The sequence below is a fragment of the Heteronotia binoei genome, chromosome 1, assembly GCF_032191835.1.
Source record: "Heteronotia binoei isolate CCM8104 ecotype False Entrance Well chromosome 1, APGP_CSIRO_Hbin_v1, whole genome shotgun sequence".
Classification (NCBI taxonomy): Eukaryota; Metazoa; Chordata; class Lepidosauria; order Squamata; family Gekkonidae; genus Heteronotia; species Heteronotia binoei.
In genome coordinates this window covers 178,382,865-178,407,157 of record NC_083223.1, presented here as the reverse complement: position 1 = coordinate 178,407,157, position 24,293 = coordinate 178,382,865, and the positions used below count along the sequence as shown (strand labels likewise).

General features: G+C 45.2%; 1 protein-coding gene across 1 annotated transcript; it reads right to left on the bottom strand.

Annotated features, from left to right (window-relative positions):
• Positions 1-1,432: 1,432 nt before the first annotated feature.
• Positions 1,433-21,119, bottom strand: LOC132576049 (uncharacterized). Its single transcript, XM_060244818.1, has 8 exons — positions 20,933-21,119; positions 20,548-20,705; positions 18,242-18,410; positions 17,779-17,859; positions 15,120-16,092; positions 12,444-12,639; positions 2,868-3,034; positions 1,433-1,614 (listed from the first exon to the last, which is right to left on the bottom strand). The coding sequence occupies exons 1-8, from the start codon at positions 21,004-21,006 to the stop codon at positions 1,501-1,503; spliced, it is 1,932 nt and encodes a 643-aa protein (XP_060100801.1). The 5' UTR covers positions 21,007-21,119; the 3' UTR covers positions 1,433-1,500.
• Between the last annotated feature and the right edge of the window lie 3,174 nt (positions 21,120-24,293).

Here is a 24,293-nt window from a genome sequence, read left to right as displayed (position 1 = left end):
CCCCCTAATTAAAAAGCACAGCTCTTGGGAACAGGAGTTAAACAGCTGCTCCACACAACAGACTTTTCCTAGATGTGGTTTGCTGGTGCAAGTTAGTTTCCAAACCCTGGATTCGGTCATCACTCCTCCAAAATCTGGAGTGATTCTTTGCTCTGCAATTAAACATTGTTCAAGCAGCCAGTCACTACCATAGTGAGTTATTTTATGTGGTACGAAGAGGGATCTGGTGCCTCTGGACTCATGATAGCTATGCCTGCATCTCTTGTCCCAACAACCATCAGAGGGCAGGACTGAGGCAAGCAATAAGACAAACCACACATAGCTGGAATGAAGCCTATTGCTCACCTTTTCATTTGTACATAACATAAGATAAAAGTGCACTTCTAGAGAGCTTATAATGTACATTAAAAAAAAAAGTTTGCTTGTTGTGTCTACTAGTCCTGTGCTCACTCTGCTGGATATTACAGGCATAAATATAATCAAAAGCCCAAAAAGACTTTATGCATTTCCTTTAGGGGAGAAATGCCAAGTGGATAAAACAGAGACTTTCAGAAAGTGGGAGGGACTTTTTTTAATTGGATAAGAATATATGGTAATTAGAACTAGCTACACACCTGCTTATGAGTATCAGACGAGTCATTGGTAGCATGGCTGAATGAGCCTAAACTGACTGCATTCCCCTTGTTGGTTCAGTTCCATTTGTACCACGTACAGTTCCTGCTCACGGTTGCTACAAGCCAGTAAATGTTTTGCCAAGAAGAGCCCTTCTAAGTCAAGATCCACATGATTAACTGCCTGTCCCTGGTTTTATTGGCTCGTGAGGAGAAGCACATGAATGCCTGCCAGCCCCATTCTGGCCTGCCAAAGACCACACAGGGCTGATTAGGAGGAGGGCTTTATGGGATGAAGGGCCATGGTAATTAGCAAATGTGTGTATGCCTGTCTCAGGCTTTCCAAGCTCAGGCTGGAAACACTGTGTTGACTCATAAAAGCACATCTGCAGAATTAACCTCTAACATGGTTTTACTGCTGTGTTCTGATGACAGCTTCTAGCTGTTCAACAAATGACTCTCCTAAGGGCAAAAGGGCTGGCAACTGTTAAGTGACTTTAATATGTTAGGGCAGGAAGTCCTCAGGAGGGAGCCAATGACCCTTCCCTGAAGGGAGAGCAAGCTGTTCATCTGCAGCTCTCTGCTTCTGAGAACCATTCCTGTGACACTAGAACTGGAGGCCAGAAGATAGCCCCAGTCTCCTGGATGGCAAAAACTAATCATAACTCCCTGAGCATATAGCTTGCACTGGTAAAGATTGATAGCAGGAGCTTGGTGCTCTCTTCAGTGCTATCTTGGAGCCTAAAGGATCTTCAGCAATTTGAGTCACATATAAATCAAGCTAGCACTTTTTCAAAGCATGATTGTAAAACACTCTGCTTCATGATGCTATTCAGTGTTAACAGCAAAGCCTTAGGATGTTTGTAATGATGTCTTCTTTCCTCCTGTCTTAGATCAGTGCTGGCACACTGGAAAGTGATGGAAACTGATATCCAATTGACCTCTTCCTGATTCCAAACATAGAACTAGTTTTACTGTGGCTTGTGCTATCTTTGTTGGTGTCCTAAAAAGAAGAAGGGTTTCTGTATTAGCATGCTATCTTCTTCCAGTATAGTTATACTTGAATGTAACACGGCTTCAGAAAGAACTCGAGGGAAGTCTTGTGTGCAGAACTCTTATCAAGACTGAGAAGTAGTTACAACTCCTGTAATTCCTATTGCTACCAACAGGAAGTTTATGGTATTTCAATTACATCATCTTGCTGAGCTTCTTGGATCACATACTTGTTATAGTTATCTGCAAAATTACAAACACCCACCAGATATGACTATGTCTGTGTAGTGCAATAACTTCATTGGCTTTAATCCATAATGAAATAGTAACATTATTGTAGCAAAATCCTCTCAAATCTTAAATTGTTCTGTAGCAACAGTTTGGTGGTGATTATATTATCAACCAAACCCGCATCTAATGATGTCCTCCAGTGCCTGACTTAAATATGATACTGGCCATAAGCAAACCACTCACCCATTTTAGTGGCTGGCATGGCTGCCATCTTGTCTTAAATGCACTTTGCAGGCCAGCAGAATGACCACTCAAGCCATCAACCTCTGCTATGTTAATGTAGCACACACAATAAGCAAATATATATAAACAGCAGCCGCAGGGACTGCTTGCACAGGTGGATTGTTCTTGTGGCCATTGTCCCATTTTATTACTGTGTGTGTCTTTCAAGCAGCTACAAAATCACTATTGGCTCTATTCATAATTTTGTATCCCATCCTGTAAGTTCTTCCCATGTCTCTTTTTGCCTACAATTAATGGCTTATTTCCAGGAAGTATGTATACTCATTCTATAAATACTGTTTTGACAGCAAATTACATTGATTACAATGATTACCTAATTTACCCCTTGGACAATGAAGTAGAGCAGAGGCTATGTAGTTGCATCAGGTCTCCAGGAACACCCAAATATAAAAGAAAACCCTATTGTGTCACAAGTTCAGCTAGTGCAGAGTGCGTGCTTATTTTTAGCCTGTTTGTGTAGTTCCCAAGAGCTGTTCTCCTCTAAGATTTGTCTATATCAATTCCTTGACCGTTTCTTCATGTGATGACTAAGTGGTTGCTGAGAAAGATGTCTTCCCTAGACAAGCAACAGTGTGGGAGCTGCCCCCAGGAATACTGCCCTAGTATCAGTTAGTGGGGAGAATGGAAGGCTCTGGACAGGATTGCTTTATACCTTAACTGGTCCCCCTCAGGGCAGGCTGAACTGTTAAATTCCAAGGGAATGTGAAGTATATAATACGACATACTGACCTGCAGCATGAGACCTCTGCTAATGGAGAAGCTGTAGGTAAAACCATCCTGAGTCCTCTGGACATCTACTGGAGGCTGAAGCGGGAGCAGCAGGAGAGACTGTGGCAGCCTCTGTGAGCCTTCAAACTTGGTCTGTCTCTTTTTGAGGAGCAGCTGATTTCTCAGCACTACAGAGATGAGAGTTTTGTTTTAGCCAGGCTACTTCTGACCTATTCTTATTCATCATGGTGTGGAAGGGGCCATATTTCCAAGATAAGAATGCCCACGAGCCTTATATGTGATCCCAGGTTAAATCAGTGGCATCTATGGTTAAAAGGACCTCAGCTAGTATGTTTGGGAAAGCCATTGGAGACTCTTTGATGGTACTGGGCTAGTTGGACCAATGGCCTCACTCCTTTCCCTCCCCCCCCATCAAGTCATGGCCAACTTATGGCAACCCTGTAAGGTTTTCAATACAAGAGACATTCAGAGGTGGTTTGCCATTGCCTGCCTCTCTGCAATGACCCTATTATTCTTTGGAGCTTTCCCATCCAAATACTGTCCAAGGCTGAATCTGTTTAGCTTCTGAGATATGACAAGATCAGAGCTAGCCTGAGCTATCCAGATCAAGGCAACTCCTGATATATCTACCCAGTGGCGGACTGGCCAGATGGCAAGTGGGCCCCTGATGAAGCAGGCCCCCTTAAACATTGGACAATATGTTAAAAAATGTTAATGGCCTTTTAAGTAGCTTGAAAATATAATAGAAGTTCTTTATCTCCTGACAACCAATATTTTTAGACCCAGTCCACTACTATATATAAACCTGTGCCTTTGATGGCTAACCTTTAATGCAGTCTTATTTAGTTTAAGCAATGAGCAGGTGAAACAGGACCCTGACACAGCAACGTGTACCTCAGAGGGTAAGGACCATATTGATTCTCTCCCCCCACCCCAAAACAAAATATAGCTGAAGGGAAGGCTGCTAATCTGATCAGGGATATGACATGATGTTAGAGGCTTTTAACCGTTCCTGTCCTGCAGAAATTGTCCAGTCTAATATTGCCCCCCAGTGCTGTTTGCATTTGTGGGGGCAGGGTTGCAGGAGAGAAAAAGGAGGAAGTGGTAGGTGATGTGAAAGTCCTCTGCCTAAGAGATGCTGTCAGGCTGGTAAACAAAAGTGAACTTGATAGACTGCTTCTGTATGAGGCAGCTTCATGCATGTTCAAGGCCAGCCTGGAACCCCTGGCCAAGCCAAAAAAACCCAGACATTTTACACAAGCTATTAATCCCTCCAGGTGCAGGCAGAACAAGCCTTTGAACTGCAAGAAATAAGTGGTGGTCAGTGCCACATCAAGGCCCTGGTTTGGTGCTTAACTGTTTCTTTGCCCACTACTTTTCCAAGGGAAAATGGCAGAAGCACCTCTCTTCTATTGACTTGGATGTATGGTCCACCTAGCCCAGTGCCATGTACTCTGACAACAGCTCTCTTATAGGTCTTTTCTGGCTCTGCCACTAGCAATCCTTAAGGTGGAGGTGCAGGGGTCTGAACCTAAGCCTTGAGGGGTATTATTCATGTGCACTAGCACAATGGTTCCCAACCTTTTCAGTATGGTGAACAAGTCCAAATTTACTTGGTAAATTCAAGGTTGGCCCAAGGTTTTCTGATGCCCTAAGAAAACTGTGAAAGAGCCCTGTGGCGCAGAGCGGTAAAGCTGCAGTACTGCAGTCTGAACTCTCAGCTCACAACCTGAGTTCAATCCCAGCAGAAGCTGGGTTCAGGTAGCCGGCTCCAGGTTGACTCAGTCTTCCATCCTTCTGAGGTCGGTAAAATGAGTACCCAGCTCGCTGGGGTGAAAATGTAGATGGCTGGGGAAGGCAATGGCAAACCACCCTGTAAAAAAGTCTGCCGTGAAAACGTTTGATGCGACGTCACCCCAGGGTCAGAAATGACTGGTGCTTGCACAAGGCACTACCTTTTTAAAAAGAAAACTGTGACCTTAGCATCCATCTAGTTCAGCACTCCAGTTTCTACTGTGGTCAACCAGCAAACATAACAGAACATAAAGAGTGCAGCTGAACCCCAAGCAAATGGCATTCCGACATACACAGCGTTTGCATTTGGAGGTTACATCCCAGCTATTAATGACACTCTCCTCCTTCATTACTCCCTCTAGCCCCACCTAAGAGTCTAAGAAACTCACTCTAGTAGCCATCAGGACATATCTTAACTTGATCAACATCTATATGCAGTGAAGAAAAAAAATCAATTAATGTATGACATGGTTTCCCAGATACAAAAGAGAGCAAATGGAAAGGGTGGGGGTAGCCCATGATATAATTGCAAGTAGGGCTGTCAATTTGGATAAAGCTTTACTGAATTTTTACCGAATAGAGACATTTTGGTAAATATTTGGAAATAGGTATTCCAGATAGGCATCTGAGCCTATTTTTGAATTCCAAATACCTGATTTCCGAATATTTACGATGATATTTGGAAATATTCAGTAAAGCTATTACTTCCATTGTTTTCAATAGGGAAAGGCAAAAGGCAGTCTGTGATTGCTTTTTCCCGCCTCTGGCTGGGGTGAGGGGGAGGGGGGAAGGAGGCCTCTGACCAATCAGAGGCATGCATTTCTGCAAAGTGCAACTTTGTGGCTTTGCAGGACCCTGCAGGGCTGTTTCTGCAGGGGGAAGGGAGAAACTGCAATTCTCCAATGGGATTGCATGTTTTCCTCAAGCCAATCAGAGAACAGAACAATTTATTTTCAAACTGTTCTGTTCTGTTCATGGGCAGAGAGAGGGTATTTATTTACCATCTCTTGCCCCCTGGACTCCATTGCTGTTCCTGTTGCCATAGAGAGACTTGAGCCTCTGTTGCTTTGGCAAAATGCTTCGCTGCTCTGCTCTCTGTGGCCTGGTGTGGTGATTCTGATCCTGAATCCTGGACCTGGACTTCAGCATCTGACTGGGAAATTTTATAAGCAGGTTTTTGTTTCTATCTTTCAGAAAACCTTCTGTTTTCCTTGGGTAGGTGTCTGGGTGGTTTTGTGTTTTGGGGGGGGGGGGTTGCTGGGGGGGGAGGGGGTGGCTCTGGCCTGGCCTGGCTGGGGTTGTTTGCTTTAATTATTTTTGCCTAGTTTGTTAAAATAATTTCTGCTTTGCTGTGCTGCTGTTTTGGGCCTCTGTTTGTTTGCTTTGGAACAGGCCATTTTTCTGTGGCCTGAGTGTCTACCTGGGCTCTGGTTGTTGTGCTTGTGGTGGGCCTTTGGTAGCCTGGTTTTTTGGTGGTCCCTTGGCTTATTCTCAATCTGTTTCTCCTGTGGCATCAGTGCCAACTTAGCCTACCTGGTCTGGTTGGCTTGCTAGTTTGGGCTTGTGGGTGGGTTGGGGTGGGGGAAGGCTGGTGACCCTTCTTGGTCTCTGCTGTGCTCTGTTGCTTGCTAGCCAGTAGCCTGGTCTGGTCAGTCCCTTGGCTTTTATTTCTCCTGTGGCCTCAGTGCCAACTTAGCCTACCTGGTCTGGTCGGCGTGCTAGTTTGAGCTTGGGGGGGGGGGGGCTGGTGACCCTGGTCTCTCTGTCCTGTGCTCTGTTGCTTGCTAGCCAGTAGCCTGGTCTGGTGGTCCTTTGGCAAAGTCTACTTGTCTGTAGCCTGAGGGGGTTTTTTTGGGGGGGGCTTAGTTTGCCTGCTGTTTTTTGGTGTTCTGGTCTGGTACTCTTGGAGTTTTGGGGGGTTTTGGCAGGGCGTTTAAATAGGATCTATATCTGTTAGGCTAGTGTTAGGGACTGTCTGATACGTTTTCTTCCTTTCCCTTAACTTAGTGTAGGGCTGCAGTTTGGCAATTTAGTAGGAAGTGTCAGGAATCTAAAAAAAGCAAAGGTTTTATCATAAAGGCAGCTAACCTAGGCAAGGGGGGGTTGTACTAAAAAAAAAACCCACATAGAAAAACTGTGGACTTTGCCTTCAGTGACTGAAGGTCAGTGCCAGCCTATTTGATTTAGTCAAGGTTACACCAGATTTATCTTCATTTAGAGGACACTTGCATTTCTTGTTTAAACGGAAATCAGGTTTGTCCCAGTAGATTCAGTTAGGGGACGCTTTAAAGTCGCACTAAAAAGGTTTACTTGTTCATCTTGAGGAAGCCTTTTAAAACATTCAGCCAGGTACGGTCAGGTTTCCCTAGTTTAAACCACCACTACCAGCTCAAACACAAAAAAGGAAATTTTTAGAAGGATAGGTTATGGACCTCTTTAAAAAAAGAAAATTTGGTGGGAGGAGGGTAATTAAAAAGGAATCAGGTTCTAATTGGTAAGGTTTATGGTGTAGCAGGTTAGGTGATCTAAACACCCTGAACACTATCAGTCTAGACAGAGCTTGGCCAAGGGGAGAGATGAGTGACAGGAAGGGAACTAAGAGGGGCCTTGGGGGCAAAGTGAAGGAGAAGACCAGAGGGGTGGAGGGGAGGGGAATGGGGAGGACCCCCACACCTGTGCGTGGGATTGCTCCAGAGGGGCCTTTCACCACTCCACCCTCGGGGTTCAGTGGTGCAAGGAAGAGGCCGTGCCTCTTCCTCACGGCTGCCTCAGGAGTTGCCCCAGCAGAGGTGCCTGTAGGTGCTGGCACTGGGCAGGAGTTTGCTGCTCAGGCACTCCCTCCTCCAGCTGTGGTTGCTCAGCCTCAGCAGCAGGAGGAGGGAGAGCAAGAGTGGTCGCCTTTGGGGCTGGGGCTGAGTGACAGTTTTCTGTCTCGCAGCATCACCCCAAGGATGCAGAGGGTTATGGCGGAGCTGGAGGAGACAGTGGCTACTGACCAACACACTTCTCCAGTTCCTCTGGCCTTCTGAGGATGGACAAGAGGAGATGCCACTGAAGGAGGTGGAGGGGGAAGAGATGAAGAGGCAGCCCCAGGTGCCACCCGCTCCTCCCCAACGGCCATCTTCTCCTGCCACCCCAAGGCACAACGTGCCTTCCCCGAGCCCCTCACAGGAGGTGGCTCCGGTGACCCCACCTTCCCGTAAGCATGGGCACCCATTCTCCTCAGATGTCCGGAAGCACTTCCAGATCATGGAGGATCCCTGGTTTGTGCAGTGCCAAATTTGTAGGGACCGCATATGTCATGGGAGGGAACTTGCCCATCTCTTGACTGCAGGGATGCGGAACCACTTGAAGAAGCACCATGCAGCAGAGCATCTTTGAGGGGAGAGACAGGCTGCCGGTGGGGTGCCCAAGTGGGCCACGCCACCCAGCACGGAGGTGGATCCTTCTGCTGCATCCACCTCCAGAGCTCTCCCAGGGAGTTCCGTGGTAAGGAGGGAGCGCCAGGCAACTGTGACCGAGATGCTTGGTGGGGGTGGCTTTAGCATGCCAACAAGGGTGGTGAGGAAGCGCCTTAGTGCTGGAGATCACTTGGCACATTGCCGAGATGATCGCCGAGGAACGTCCCTTCTCCTTAGTAGATAGTAATGGCTAGCAGGGGATGCTCCATAAACTTGCCCCCTGGTACAAGGTTCCCTGCCACACCACAATGAGCGGGAGCGTTGTGCCAAAATTTTTCAGGGCAATGAGGTCTGTGGTGAGGGAGCATTTATCCCATGCTGCCGGGGCAACTGTTCACTTCACCTCAGATTTGTGGACTCCCCACAATCCGCATGAAGGGTATCTGTACCTGACTGCGTACTGGTGGCAAGCCGAGGAGGTGGGTGGGGGTGGTGGAAGTGACAGGCAGGGTCAGGGCCCATAGGCCAGCTATCGCAAGGCCTTGCTGCCGAACCAATCGACAGGCCGCACATGGGGGACAACATCAGTGCCATCATCACTAGGTCGACAGAGGAATGGGTAGACAGTTGGGTCACCGCGGGCTTCATGGTGACAGATGGTGGCATGAACATGATCGTGATGACCGAGCTTGTGGGCATTACACGCATTTCCTGCACAGCCCACCTGATCCACAATGTGGTGATGGACACCTTGGGTCAGTCATCCTGAAGGGATGATGATTACATTGTGGCGACTCACAAGTGTCAACTTCTGCTCCAGAAATGCCGACACATGGTGTGTCACTTCTCCCACAGCAATACAGATGCTCATTTGCTGGAGGAGAAATGAGCGCTGATCGGCTTGCTAGATCACCACCTGATGGGGGACGTAAGCACTCGCTGGAACTCCACCTGTGCCATGCTGGAGCGCTTGGTGGAGCTGAGAGCAGCCCTGGATGTCCTGATCGATGAGAGCAGGGTCATTTCAGAGGAGAGCCAGCTCAACCAGGAGGACTGATTGACCACCTCTAAGGCTGTGGAGATTCTTCAGCTCATCAAGACCTTCACGGAGATCGTCTCGTCTGACACAGCGAGCATTACACTGGTCGTTCCCATAGTCTACATGGCCCAGGAGATACTGGCCCAGTTTCTGGCGCGACACGAAGACCGTGCAGACTACTTTCCAGCAGTGTGCGCACTTGTGAGACGTCTTCAAAGCGGGCTTGAGCAACGTTTTGGGGCACTCATAAAGCAGAAGGTCTACATGCTGGCAGCCATGTGTGACCCGTGCTGTAAGGGCAGGGTCGCTAAGGGGGTCAGCAAGCTCAATCAATGGCGAGACGAGCTCTCGCAGGAGGTTGAGCGGAGGCAGGCCAAGAGGGCAAGGTCAGCAGGAGCTGAGGAAGTGAGGGGTGAAAGCAGTTAGTCTGCTTTGGTGGCTGCTGCTCATCCCCCACTTCCCCCACTAGGTGGCGTTTCCCACAAGGCTCCCACACCGAAGACTGCGGAGATGGTACTCTCCAGTGATTTTCTGGCCCCTTCCAGAGCGTTGGGGCTGTGAGAGCAAACACAGGTGCTGCGTGCCGCAGGACCCAAGTCCATTGGACTACTGGGTCTCGAAGGAGACAGTCTGGCCGGACCTCTCTGCCATGGCCCAGGTGTTCCTCTTGTGCCCACCAACAAGCGCTGAGAGCGAGCACATTTTTCCCCATGCAGGCGACATTGTCAGCCCGCATCGCGCAAGCCTCAATCCTGACACACTGGCAATGCTGGTCTTCTTGAAGGTCAACATGCCACAGTTCGGCTGCCCAGACACGGACTCTGAGGGTGTATGAAGTGAGCACCTAGTTGTGCCTGCATCCACTCTCAGTCTCATCTGAGAAGTCAGGGAAACGCTCCTCCCTAAAATAAAAGTAGAGAGGGCCCAGAAGGAGCCCCAGCCAGAGCCCAGTAATTGATCAATTGATTGGCGGGAAAATGGCCCAGCCCCAACATTTCTCCCATCATGCTGCCTGCCTGACTCAGAAAGAACGCTGCATGAAGTCAGCACAGAGCAGTAAAAGAAAAATTTCCCAATCCCCAAGTCATCATAGCCAATAGAATTTTTTAAAGGGCTAAGAAAAACCAGCAGCTCCAGTCAGAGTGCCATAATGGTTAAGTCTATGGACTGTTATCTTTTTTTGAACTGGTGTGATTCCCCACTCCTCTGCTGGCAGAGCAGCTGCTGGAGTGGCCTTGTGTCAGCCATGGCTCTCTCAGTTTTATTTGAAAGGATGCCTTCTGTGAGAGCTCTCTCAGGCCAACCCAGGGCATTTGCTTTGGGGAGGGTGGGGAGAAGACTCAAGGGAGACTGTGTGACTTGTTGTGTAAGCCACTCTGAGAGTCAGAGTGAAGGGCAATGTCTTGTTTCTTGTCCTCTATTTCTTCTTTTCCTTCTGTTTCTTCTTCATTGGAGGTGAAAGACAGGGGGGCCTGTGATGAGGAGGGTAGCCACACCTTTGCTAAAGTTCCCCTAGTGGGACAGTGATGGCTGGTGTGTGTTGCTGCTGAGAGAGAGGGAATAGTTTCCTCCCTCTCACTCCCTGAGGCCCTCCCATACATCTCCCTCATTTGGGTGCAACTCTGGTTCGCCTCCTCGTGGTGCACCCTGGGTAACACCAAAGAGCCTAGAACAGCCGTTCATCACTCAAGGTAAGTCTGAATGCATCATCTTGCTTTGTGTCAAATACAGATGTGGACCGAGGTGTGGTACACTGCTCCTGTTGTTTGAGAGTTGTGTTGTTTGGGGCAGGGCTGGAGACCTGGCATCTGTAGATTGTGTGTTCTGTGGCAGGGAAGTTGTCATCTGGGTGAGAGACTCGGAACCAGCATGCGTGTTGTGCTTGGCCAGCTCTCCCCGCATTGTTTGGGGCAGGGCTGGAGAGCTGGCATCTGTAGATTGCGTGCTCTGTGGCAGGAAAGCTGTCATCTGGGTGAGAGACCCGGAACCGGCATGGTTGGTGTGCTTGGCCAGCTCTCCCCGCGTTGTTTGGGGCAGGGCTGGAGAGCTGTCAGCTGTAGATTGTGTGTTCTGTGGCAGGGAAGCTGTCATCTGGGTGAGAGACCCAGAACCAGCATACTTGTGCTTGGCCAGCTCTCCCCATGTTCTTTGGGGCAGGGCTGGAGACCTGGCATCTGGGTTCACTGCAGCCCGGTCTGCAGAGCGGACGTTGACCAGATTGTGTGTTGTGTGGCACTGAGGTTGGCAACTGGGTTTATGTTGGTGCCAGGGTGCATACCGAGTAGATAGATGAATGTAGTGGATTGGGGTCCTATAAAGATTCTCTGATTCGAAGTTAGATTTGGCTTTGGGTGCCCCAGGAATTGGACCCCCCTGCTCCAATATTATTTGGCCTTGTGGATTTTGTGTGGGACAGTGCCCTGAAGCTGCACAGCAGTTTTGGGGTCTCTCCCCAAAACCCCCTGCTCCCAGAGCCATTTTTCCCACCATAATTACAGGGAGGGAAGTGGCTAATTGGTTTTTCTCACCATTGGGAACAGTGTACCTTTTGGGGAGCCCACAGATAGATGCAATCTTTTTGGGCCATGGGGGTTGCATGTGGGAGAGTCCCCTGCAGGTTCCCTGCAGTTTTGGGGGCTCTCCCTCAAACCCTCTTCTGGCCAGAGCCACTTTTCCCACAACAATTATAGTGGAGGAAGTGTCTAATAGGGCTTTCCCCAGCAAAATGAGGAAGCCAACAGACAGGGACCCCCTAACCTAATCTTTTTGTGACTTGGGGGTTTTATGGGGGAGAGTCCCCTGCAGGTTCCCTGCAATTTTGGGGGCTCTCCCTCAACCCCCCTGCCCCCCAGCAGCCTTTGATTATACCCTATGGCCATTGAGTTCAATGGCCCATAGGGCATAATGGTGGGATAGGGGCACCCTCTTTGTGTGCCCCTGGAATTGGACGCCTAGCCCAATCTTTTTGGGACTTGGGGGTTTTGTAGGGGAGAGTCCCTGCAGGTCTCTTGCAAATTTGGGGGCTCTCCCTCAAACCCCCTCCCTTCCAGGCGGCTTCCAATATACCCTATTTTGCCATTGACTTCAATGGCCCATAGGGTATAATGGGAGCCAAATACCATATATATCCAAATACCCTATTCAGTAATATCCAGATTACTGAAAATTTTATTTCCAAATATTTCTGAATCCGGATATTACCATATTTTGGGGGGTTGACAGCCCTAACTGCAAGCATTGCTATTTTGCTACAAGGAATGTTATGTTAATATGCACATACATCTTCTCTGCATACTCCTTTGATTTCTTCTTTCCTTGCATTGGGAGGGGCAATGAACCCACCTGGAGCTTTCTGTGCACTTGTGGGGGAGCGCTTGAGCCAGTGCTTTCGGAAGGCCGCCCAATAGGGCAGCAAGATGTTGAAGACTGAACTCTTCAGCTCATCAAACAAGCTTGGAGGGGGCACAGGAATCTCCTTCTGGAGGGCCTTCTCCGCTGCCTGGATTGCTCTCCTAAGCCTCTGAGCTTCCAATGCAACCTAGAAGGCAAGCTGCATACAGTCAGCATTCGGGATCAGGGAATGTGTCATGCTACCCACAAGAATCACTGCCTTCTTCCCCAGTTCTCCAACAGCATAATAAAACAGACAATAATTGGAGGTCAAGCATGTGCTCTGACTCACATTATTTTCATGCTCCTTTGGCCTCTAGTTGAGTGTAATCTGGTTTCCCAGACCAAGTACTGAGAAACAGCAGCTGTGCTCAGGCAGGGCATTCACCATATGAAACAAAGCAGGAGCCAAAATGAATTCTACTAGTAGGCTACTGATAACTGCATTTCATTACTTTGGAATTGCTTTAGGGATGCCAGCTTCCAGGTGGGACCCGGGATCCCCTGGATTACAGCTCATTTCCAGACTACAGAGATCACTCCCCCTGAAGAAAATGCATGTTTTGGAGTGTGGACTGTATGGCATTTTACCCCATTGAGGTCCCTGTCCTCTCCAGGCAGCATCACCAAATCTCCAGGAGCTTCCCAACCTGGATCTGGCCATCCTTTCCCCCATCCCCTGCTGGTGAAAAGGGGGAACTGGACAGCTTATATTGCTATTCTGGGAGTATGGATAAATAGTTTATTTCAACTAATTTTTTTTATTGGGGGAAGTTGTATTTTGTGTGTTTGTATGTGCACAGCTGGAAGTCATGGTGACCCCTGGTGACTACCCTACTGGGGGCCTGGAGGATATTCAGGGAGGTGGCTGAATAAAGCCTGACCCGACTCCTGGTATTCCTTGGAGGTCTTCCATCTAAGTACTTGCCAGAGTCGACCCTGCTTAGCTTCTGAGATCTGACAAGATCAGGCTTGCCTGGGCTATCCAGGTCAGGGCTATTTCAACTAATATTTGTGTTCCACTTTGCCTAAAACAGTGCACTGCAGAGTTTCTGACTCCTTCCTCCCTCTCTGCCCCATCTGGTTTTATACATTTCAGTCAGAAACAGACTTCTTTCACAATAAACTTGATGAGTACAGGATAGCGTTGCTAGTTCCAGTGTGGTATGGAGCCTGGGGAAAATAGGGACCTCAGTGGGGTACAATACTGTAGAGCTGACCCTCCACATCATCCATTTTCTCCACCTGGAGGCTGATGTCCCTAGTACTGAGCAATGCAATAACTCCCAATTGTAATGGAAAGTATGTGGTAGAAAAGAACCAGCCTTTATAACTCCAAAAATAAACTTGAAAGTGTGGACAAGGCCTAGGGAACACCTAGTTGCCAGGTTGGGAAAATCTGTGCAAGTAATAAATATGTTATTTAGTCAAGTCAGAAATGGAGTTGCTTTGCACAGAATGTAGATTTTTAAAACAAGAAATGCATCCACTATCACATACCACTGATGATATATTGTTACAGGTATAGGTTCTGCTGGATCAGGCCAAAGGGCTACAAAATCTGGCACCTGTTTACAAAAGTGACCAAATGCCACTAGCAAACCACTAGCATGGGATAGAGAAGGTAGAGAAAGAAGTACTTTTCTCCCTTTCTCACAATACAAGAACTCGTGGACATTCAATGAAATTGCTGAGCAGTCGGGTTATAACTGATAAAAGGAAGTACTTCACCCAAAGGGTGATTAACACATGGAATTTACTGCCACATGAGGTGGTGGCGGCTGCCAGCATAGACAGTTTCAAGAGGGGATTGGATAAACACATGGAGCAGAGGTACATCAGTGGCTATTAGCCACAGCTTATTGTTGGAACTCTCTGTCTGGAACAGAGATGCTCTATTCTTGGTGCTTGGGGGAGAAGCACAGTGTGAGGGCTTCTAGTGTTCTGGCCCCACTAATGGACCTCCTGATGGCACCTGGATTTTTTGGCCACTGTGTGACAGAGTGTTGGATGGGATGGGCCATTTGCCTGATCCAACATGGCTTCTTTAATGTTCTTAATCCATAACTGGACCATGGAGAATTTTACTTCTGACGGTTGAGTGTTCTAGAGTTATAAATCCCCCAGTTTACCCCACTGGAAATATATATATAAGACTGAGGAAAGGAAAAAAGCCTACTATCTCTTCTTCCTTATAATGGATACTACTGGGTTGTATTCAGAGGGGCTTGGTTTCTCCTGCAGGCTGTCAAAGGCATCTTTGCAACAATGTTCTGCTCTCCAGGGAAGGAACATAAGAACATAAGAGAAGCCATGTTGGATCAGGCCAATGGCTCATCCAGTCCAACACTTTGTGTCACACAGTGGCCAAAAAACAAACAAACAACCAAATGCCATCAGGAGGCTCATAAGTGTGTCTAGAAGCCCTTCCACTTTGCCCCCCACCCAAGCACCAAGAATACAGAGCATCACTGCCCCAGACAGTTCCAATAATATACTGTGGCTTAGCCACTGATGGACCTCTGCTCCATACTTTTATCCAATCCCCTCTTGAAGCTGGCTATGCTTGTAGCCGCCACCACCTCCTGTGGCAGTGAATTCCATGAACCATACCTGCATGAACCATACCTGCAGCCGGGGTTCAATCTGAGAAGCAAGGAAGCAGTCATGTATCACCACAACCTTTTTTTTCAGTAGATCCAGGTCAGGCCAGGCATGATGGGCGTTCTTGAATTTCTCCACCTCCAAAAGAAAATGCAGGCCACTCTCCAGCACAGGAGGGCCATGTACCTGGAGGTGTTTGAGGAAATGGAGCACCTCCAGGGTGGGCCATCCTTCTGCAGCACATCTCAGGGCCTGCCAAAAAGAGGCTTTGTCTTCCTTGGTAGGCTTAGCAGTGGCTGCTGATCCATCCTTAGCTTTTCGCTTTTTTAAACTCCTAAGAGCCACTTTGGCAGCTAACAAGTGTAGGAATGGCTCCAGCTTATACCAGTGCTCCTCTGGAATTTGACAAGGTTGCACCCCATGCTTCTTCAGCCCCTCACTCACCTCCTCCCAGAACTTCTCAAAAGCAGGGGCAATGAATGAACGCAAGGCATTTCTGATTTTATTCCAGCTGCAGTCACTTATTTCTCCCTGGGCCACCTCTTCCTTGAGCTGCATCTTCAGGTCTTCTGGGAAACAAGCTCTTGACCCAACAGCCCCTAGCTGGTCCCAAGTATTTAGAAGTTTCAGCATGCAGGCCAGACCCTTCTTGCTCTGTGGTTCATTCTGACAAGCTTCTACTTCCTGCAGCAGTCTCAGAATTCTTTGCAGTTCCTCATCCTGCATTTTTTGAGCTGCCTTCCTATAAACCTTTAACACAACTGCGTTGCCAAGAAGGTCTAGTGCATTTTCAGGGGTTAGTGACCTTTCTCTGGTTTCATGGTCAGCACTGCCTGCTTGTTGAGATTTGGGAGTTGAGGGCTTTTCTGCGGTCTCTTGGTCAGTACTGCCTATGTGTTGAGGCTTGAGGACTGCCTTCTTCCTGTGCCTTTTCCTGTGCAGCCCTGGGCCTTCCGCATCATGAACCCAAGCATCCTGTCTCTGCTGCTTCTTTATGCTGAAAGAAGTTAAGCAGAAACCATAAAGGGCAGGTGCAGCACTGAAATAATGTGAGGCCTGGCCTCACATTATTAGGATAAGAGACCTCCCTTCTAATGAAAAGTTAACCATGAGTTCAACAAATATACTTTACTCTCAGAATACTCAATAAATACCATACCCTAGGGCTGTACAAATGAAATGCAAATTCTAGTTTCAGAATAAAACATGCCAATCATACAACTATGTATATATAAGTAAAATATACACCCAATTGCAGAACTGACAGTGCTGTCTTAAGTGGAGTTGTGCACTTCTAAGCCCATGGTAGTCAGTGGACTTAGAAGGTTGCCGTTCTGCTTAGGATACACTCTGCAATTCACGGGATATTTTGACAAGGCCTATGATGACACAATGTAGAGGAGAAGGAGAAAAACATGGATACCCTCTGAGCAGGGAATAGGTACCTTGCCTTCCTCCCCTCCCCAAGAGGCCCTGCCTAGACTCTCTTTGCCCTCATATACCTCAGCAGATTCTGTATATGTATTTTAAATCCTTTCCTCCACAGTCAGAAGACCTAAAAGCTTTCTTGGAGGGGAAAAAGTGAAATTCTCCAGCAGCCATTTCTTATTGGCAGTACAGCAAGCCAACAGTTACATTTTCAGTGCCATGGACAAAATTTTAAATTTTGTTCTGAAGACGGCAAAGAGAAAAGACTGCACTTTTTCATCCTGGTCCAGCTGCTTTACTCTCTTCTCCCCAGCAGCCTCATTTCCCACTCCTTTATAATATCATCCCTTATCTAAATAGTATACATACCAGTAAAAAATCTACCTCTGGTTTATTTTACACATGCATGCAGATCACACATTTTTCACCATAACATTCGCAACAGAAAAGTGAATGGGCAGCACTAAGTAGTACTGTGCTGGAAGCAATTTTAGGCAAAATGAAATTTTATCTGAGGTGTCTAATCTGCAACATCTGTTTTACAATATTTGCAGTAGTGACATGTGTGTACTTGTCCTCAGTAACAGCCGGGAAAATTCTAAGCCTGATTAGGGAAAACATCTATCCTGGGCATGCAATCAAAGAGCAAGGTGTTAGTAGGAATGGAGGACTCAAGTGGATGCAGGAATCAGAGGTACCTGGGAGTGAAAGTATCTCCTCGCCTAAAATTTAATAAAGAGCGCTCAGCAGTACACCCATCTTCCAGTTTTACATGTCCTGGCTTCCTCTTTATAACATGACACATGCCATTGGAATCAATATTGTAGATCATTAAGAATTAATTAATTCTTAAGATTAATTAAGAAAGGCGGGCTCTCATACCAGGTAATGGCACCAGTTTATGGAAACAGCATAGAGTCCACTAGAACAGTACCAAGTGTGAACTAGGTCCTGTACAGTACCTAGTGTGAACTAGGGTTGCCAGCCTCCAAATGGGGCCTGGAGATCTTCTGCTTTTACAACTGACCTCCAGCTGGCAGAGATCAGCTCCCCTGGAAAAAATGGCTGCTTTGATGGGTGAAATGTATGGCATTGTACCATGCTGAGGCCCTCCCCTCCCCAAACCCATCCGTCTCCCAGCTCCACCCCCAAAGTCTTCAGGTATTTTCCATCACAGACCAGGCAACCGTAGTGTGAACTGAGATCCAAATCATATAGTTCAGTGCTAGTTTCCAAAGCCCTTCATTTTCAGTACCTCTCATTTGTCTCCAGTTTTACTCTGCCATTTTCGCTCCCACTACTTTGGGTAGCAAAGTAAGATGCCAGTACACAGTTCCTGCAAGAAAGAGAACTAATCAAATGAAAATGTATTTTTCTCACAGGTTGAGAATTTAAGAACTATTAGGAAAGTGTGCCTACTCTTTGCAAAAAGGATAATATTCCAAGTTCTCTTAGAACTCTCTTCAGTGATTAACAATAACCATCTGTTTGTATTCATCCTCTATGACTTCAGTGCCTTATGCCATTGCTGACAATGTTAGGTGTGTTTAGGGTATGGTGAGTCTTGCCTTAGTGTTAAGTATTGGACAGCATGACCTCAGAAGGTTCTTTAAGCAGAAAATATGTGAATTAAATTAAGGTCCTTCAAGTAGAAAATATGGGGAACTTAATTTAGTTTTCATTCTAGAGCAAAATACCTGAGATATTTTAACACTTACTCTAGGAAGGTTGCTATTTCATGACGAAGGTAATGGAGCCATACCCCACCCAGAACAGCAAGCACATAGTGAGATAGTGGTTCAAGAGTGGAAGCTGTCAGATCTCCACAGCCAAAGCAAAGCAGCTTCTCAAGATTCTGGATGTATTCTGGCATATGGGAGCTAAGCCCTTAAGGGAAAGGAGAAACAAGTAAAAGCTTGGCAAAAGATTAGCCATGCAGATTTGCTAGGCTGCTGGAATTCTCCCAGTTAACTTCATCTAAGCACCTGATGCTCATCCTAATCAACTAACTTCTCTAGATGTGCCAAAGTGGCCAGGTATCCAGTGGAGAATTTACATAAGAAACAGGAGAAAGCACTGGTAAATCCATTTCAGAATGACAGCAGGGAACACTTTCCTCACTCCCTGCCCCAAACCAAAGGTAAACAAGCCATGAGCAACCCTAATTTTTTCCCTGAGTTGAATAAAGCCATCATTGTCTGTGGTATGCACTCTTTCTTTCCTGTTCAATTATTTTCTATTATCAGGAAGGCTTTGCAGGCTTTTGTTATATTTCCACAAACCAGCAACAACTGTTTCACCAGAAACAACAGCAGGATAGAAGAAATTAGTAACTGACAAATTATGTCATTTGCACCCTATCTAGGGAATCTGCACTTTACTCAGCTCTGGGAAAGCTAGCCTCATTAATTGAACACAACTGCAAAACCACTTCTTAGGTTTTTTCCAGGCAAACTCTCTGAGAGAAACTTATCTCTTGCAGCTCAAAGAAATATTATGTGTCTGATCAGATCTTTGGCCAGCAGAACAAAAGATAATTTATTTGAATTAATTATTGTATTTAAAATAAAGCATAATTCTTTTTATCAGGCAAGAACTTGATAAATATAAATAAGTGCTAATTAATCCCACATATATAGAAAAAAGCACAGGCAATAAAAATAAGATCTCCTAACATATCTCAAACCCAACTAAATATGTAGAGTCAAGGCAAATCAGGTTTTAAGCTGCTTGGCAGAATGCTATTGAAATTTCAAAGCCCTGCCCATATAGGCTGCTCACCCCATACAAAGTTTTCTCTGACTAAAAGCCACCAGCAGATGGCCTGATTAGCCCCTTACATTACACATTTTATAGAGAAGGTGACAGGAACAGAAATAAATATTTTTAACTTTAACACATGATTGTCCTCTGAATAAAACAATTGGTCCCTAAAGAGGAAGATAAGTAACAGGTGGACTGGAATACATCTTGATAACATTCATTAAAAATTCTCAATCAAGATTATAAGGCTGAAATTAGCACTGGTTTCCAATTAAAGAATAAATCTATTATTTCTTCAGCTATACTTATGAACTGTCAGGTTGAGGGCTAAAACTGTACTGTTCCTGACCAGCTATGGAACCTTACAGAGCTGAAAAAGCTGCATAACAATACATGGATTAGCATGCATATATATTATTAAAGTCATGAATATGTGGCAAGTATACATATCTTGAACAATGGTCATACCAGTTTACACTCTCCTAAAAACTATTATGTCTCCAGAACCACAAGACTGTAAATGCAATGGAAAAGGTCCCCTTTCTATGATATGGGGTACTTCTCCTTTATCTTTGCATTGTTGGCTATGGGATGCTTAATGTTTCTCAAGTAAAATACGACTTGGAAATTGCTGGCTCAGTTCAGCACTGTCCATCCACCTTGCCTCAGGTCTTGAGGTGCCAGAGATTTTTTCACTCTTCTCCTCCCCTTCCTGCAATGTTTTATTTCTGCATCTCTGGAAGGCTAGATCTGGATCCTATAGTCCACAAGGAAATTGGTGACAATCTCAAATTCTGCACCAAAGTGATCCAAATAATAAAATGAGACAAAATGATCATACCATTTATTAAAACAGAGTGGCAATGATGTTGCAATTGTTTTTGCAAAACTTTTGCTTACTTAACACAGATTGATATAATGTGGGGATAAAATGTGCAGGAATAGGGATATAAACGTACAACAAAAGTGCAAGAGAAGAAAGAAAGAGACTACAGGTGGGTTGCTGTATAAACACCAAAATCATGCACCTAAGGCCACTGGAAATTATACTGAGGCTTTAGTAGCAGAGATTCAGAATTTTCTCTACAGCCATGAAAGCAAGAACCAGGTATAGTCTTTGGAATCCAAGTTATATGTACCCCAAACCCTGCAGATTCCCTTTGTACTTGTTCTATAAGAAGTGTTATAAATTATCTCATTGTAAAGTGAACTTGGATGACAGATTCCAATTCCCCATACTCATCATTTTGACAGCACTCACCTGTATTGCATTTAGCATTAGGTGCCAGAAATATGTGAAATATCTGCCAGGCAATATGGCGGCGTTCAGGCTGGCTTGCCTGCTGCTCACAGGCAGTCTCATATAACTTCAGGTTCCTCCACAGCAACAGGTTATGAACCTTATCAGAATCTTCAAATCTGAAGGGAAACCAGGAAAAGAGTCCAACTCAGCTTGGAGTAACATGAAATTAAATGGTGAGTTTGAAAAATGTAGACAAGGAAACAAAGGATACTGCCGGCCATCTGATTGGAACAGGGCTGCAGTGGCTTCACAAACTAATCTCTCCCCCTCTCTCTGTCACAGACAGAAGCAAAGCTCAACCACCCCTGACATGACAAAGGAAGCTAAAGAGCATACAACTCACCGAGTCAAGTAATGAAGAAAGCTGTCACCATCCCCCAGATCACACATCAATACCTGGAGAAAGTGGGTGGTCATCAGTATGTCAAAGGGATCCTGTGGGAGGTCATGCAGTTTGGTAGATCCAAATCTGCTTTTTCCTTTCTTCTTAGATAGCTGGACTCATGGTAAACAGATATCACAGGTGGTTAATAACTAAGTAATCATTCTGGGCCTTGATGCCAAATATAGTACAGCAGGGGATCAGCTCTGGGTGCAAATTCTCTAAGGCCTTTCTGGGGCTCGTCTCATAGCATGACAAATTTGACATACTTAAAGCCTTATAAAAAGCATAACATGCTGGCATCAGAGCGAGAACAGATAGACCAGGGGTGGCCAAACTAGCTTAACTTAAGAGCCACATAGAATACAAAGAAGGAAGATGGGGAGGAGGGAGGGAGAGCTAGAAAGAAAACAACTTTAAATGCATTCTCCAAGCACCAGCTGGCTTGGCTTGGAGAAGTGATTTAAAAAGAGAAATGCCTACTCCATGCCAGTTGACAGGGTGGGGTGGGGGCTTGAGAGCCACACAATATGTGTAAAATAGCCACATGTGGCTCCTGAGCTGCAGTCTAGCCACCCCTGAGATAGACTGAGGAAGGGAAGAGGCAATTTAAAACTGGTGGTCTCTCTAAACAGGTACTCTCCAACCATTTCATATTAGCCCTTGTTATTAAAACTTTGTAGTCCTAGATTCACAATATACCCCCACAAAAATATGTACAGAGAATGTTATTGTTTGTATGTGTTTTAGGGCACTACTGCTTTAAAGTTTTCTTATGCTGACATTCCAGTTTTGGGACATTTTTCCCATAGCTGTCATTTTCCAAGATGGCAGATATGTTGTGATATTTACAGTTCACGTAGGATGCTCATCTTGGTGTCAAAATATATGTCTGAGGTTAATGAAGCCAAAAACACTAAGCACAATAAACAGCAAACAAGCACTCTGATTTTTTGTTACTATTATTTAAGGCAGCAGAATAAATAATTTTCTGTAACAGTTCTCCTGCTACATTTTGTCCCAATATTACAAACATTAAAAAATAACAGCTTGTCTGGATTTATCCTTCCTTGAAATATTACAGGCCTTAAAGAATAATCCTTTATTTTGTTTTTAGAACAAAGGAATAATGTATTTGGTTTTATTGACCCCACAAATATATGGTTTGACACCTATATGTGCATCTTACAAGAATGTGAAAAAAGATCTGCCATCTTGCAAAATGGCGACTACAGGAAAAAAGACTGTCTCTATAGCCAATATAATAGTGCAGTGTGTATATATATATATATGTGTGTGTGTGTGTGTGTGTGTGTGTGTGTGTATATATATATTCTGGTCTTGTTATTCTTTCTTTCCTGATGTGCATCAAGGGGATTTTATCTCCCATCAAGAGACAGAGAGAACAGGCAGGCAGGCCTGTCATTTTCACCCTCCTCTACAACTGTCATCTCTCTCAAGAGGAGGGGAACAGTCAGAAAATCATTTACCCCGAGAACATATATTTTCAGAGTTATAAGAAAGATACTTCCTGATCTGGATGCTCCAGGCTAGTCCAGTCTCATCAGATCCTGGAAGCTAAGCAACGGTAACTGTAGTTAGCATTTAGATGGGAGACCACAACAGAATTCCAGGACCACTATGCAGAGAACGGCAATGGCAAACCACCTCTATTTGTTTCTTGCCTTGAAAACCCTACAGAATTGCCATAAGTCAGCTATGACTTGAGAGCACTAAGCACACAAAAGATGGTTCATATATCTTATTACACCTTCTTCCAAGAACTTAGGGCAGCTATGTCAATTGTAACTTGGCTACCCATAAAGCTGATGAATTACTGTTGGCATGAATGTGATTTTAACCTTAGCTGATGGAGTCAGAGAAGTTCATAAGAATCCATGTTTAATTAAAATGGCTTTCCCCTCCTTTTCCCCCACTAAGCTGGAAAAATATATTTTTTACTCTTGCTTGTGCCTTAAAATTTCAGCACTATGTAACATGATCAGTAAAATGAGAAACATATTTCTTTTTCATTCTCATTCATTGAGCATATAAAGTATACATGCCATTGGGGATACAATACAGCTGATGAATCACTGATCAGTAGCCAGAAACAGTTTTTCTTCTGCAGACCTCTTCTAATGGTTTAACTAATTCACATGGGCATTCTCAGCTTTGAAAGAAATATTCAATTCCCTTATCCTAAAATTACAGATGCTTTCATCTGACTAAAGCATAAAGGAGTAATTGTTCACCTTAGTTTTTGGGTTTTTTAAAAAATCATAGCCATTTTAAAAATAAATTGTTTCAAGTTCTATTGACAGGTTATCGCTATACATGCTGAGGATGAAAACTGCACACTGTCCTTTTTGAAGCCTCTAGATATAACTGCCGCCACATGGTCACCTTAAGAGATGAGACTGGTGGTATCATGCATCAAATATGACTAGATGCACAGACACTGAAATAAATCTATGAAGCTACTACCGTCATGGTGAACATCAGGTGAGTATGCAAACTCATAATCAATCAAGTCCCAAATGGCCATAAAATTCAACCATGTTGTATAAATAATATTAGCCACTGAAATTTATCAAGCAGATACAGTAACTGAATTCTCAATGCTCTTAAGAACTAGGACTCACATTATCATGTTTCCATTCTTTATTTCTTTTGATATAGTTCGTGTCCCTTTGGCTACCCACAACAGAAAACGATGTTGCTGCATTAAGAGAAGACAGGAAGCTAGAATTTGGCAGGGGCTCCTCCTCGATGTGGGAGCCTGAGTCATCTCCAAGCCTACAGCAGAGTCAAAATAAACAGAGAGTATCATTTTGTTTTATCAACATTTTAACATTCCTATCGAAACAGAAGAAAACTGAGAAGGAAACCAAAGGCAAGTCTTTCCCAAGCTCCTATTCAGTTTGAACCAGATAAAGGAAATAGTCATCTGAAGGGCTAGTTTGCAAATTAGTTACTAATTTTAAATGCCCCCTGTGAAAGGACCACTAGGAAACTGTCAATGTGAAGGCATTCACCATACATATTAGGGCAATTTTGCCATGGCTACAAAAGTATTTTTTAAAAATTCACAGCAGTATGATGGAAATACTCCAGTGTCCAGAATAAACCACTACATGTCAGTAGGTCACTCTGTTAGAACAGCTATAGAGCAATTTAGCTTTTTCCCTACCCAGCAATCATAATGTATACTTGTCATTAATTTTTTTTTAAATCCAGTGGCACCTTAAAGACTAACAATATTTATTTCAACATGAGCTTTTGTGTAATAAATATTGTTAGTCTTGTAAGGTGCCACTGG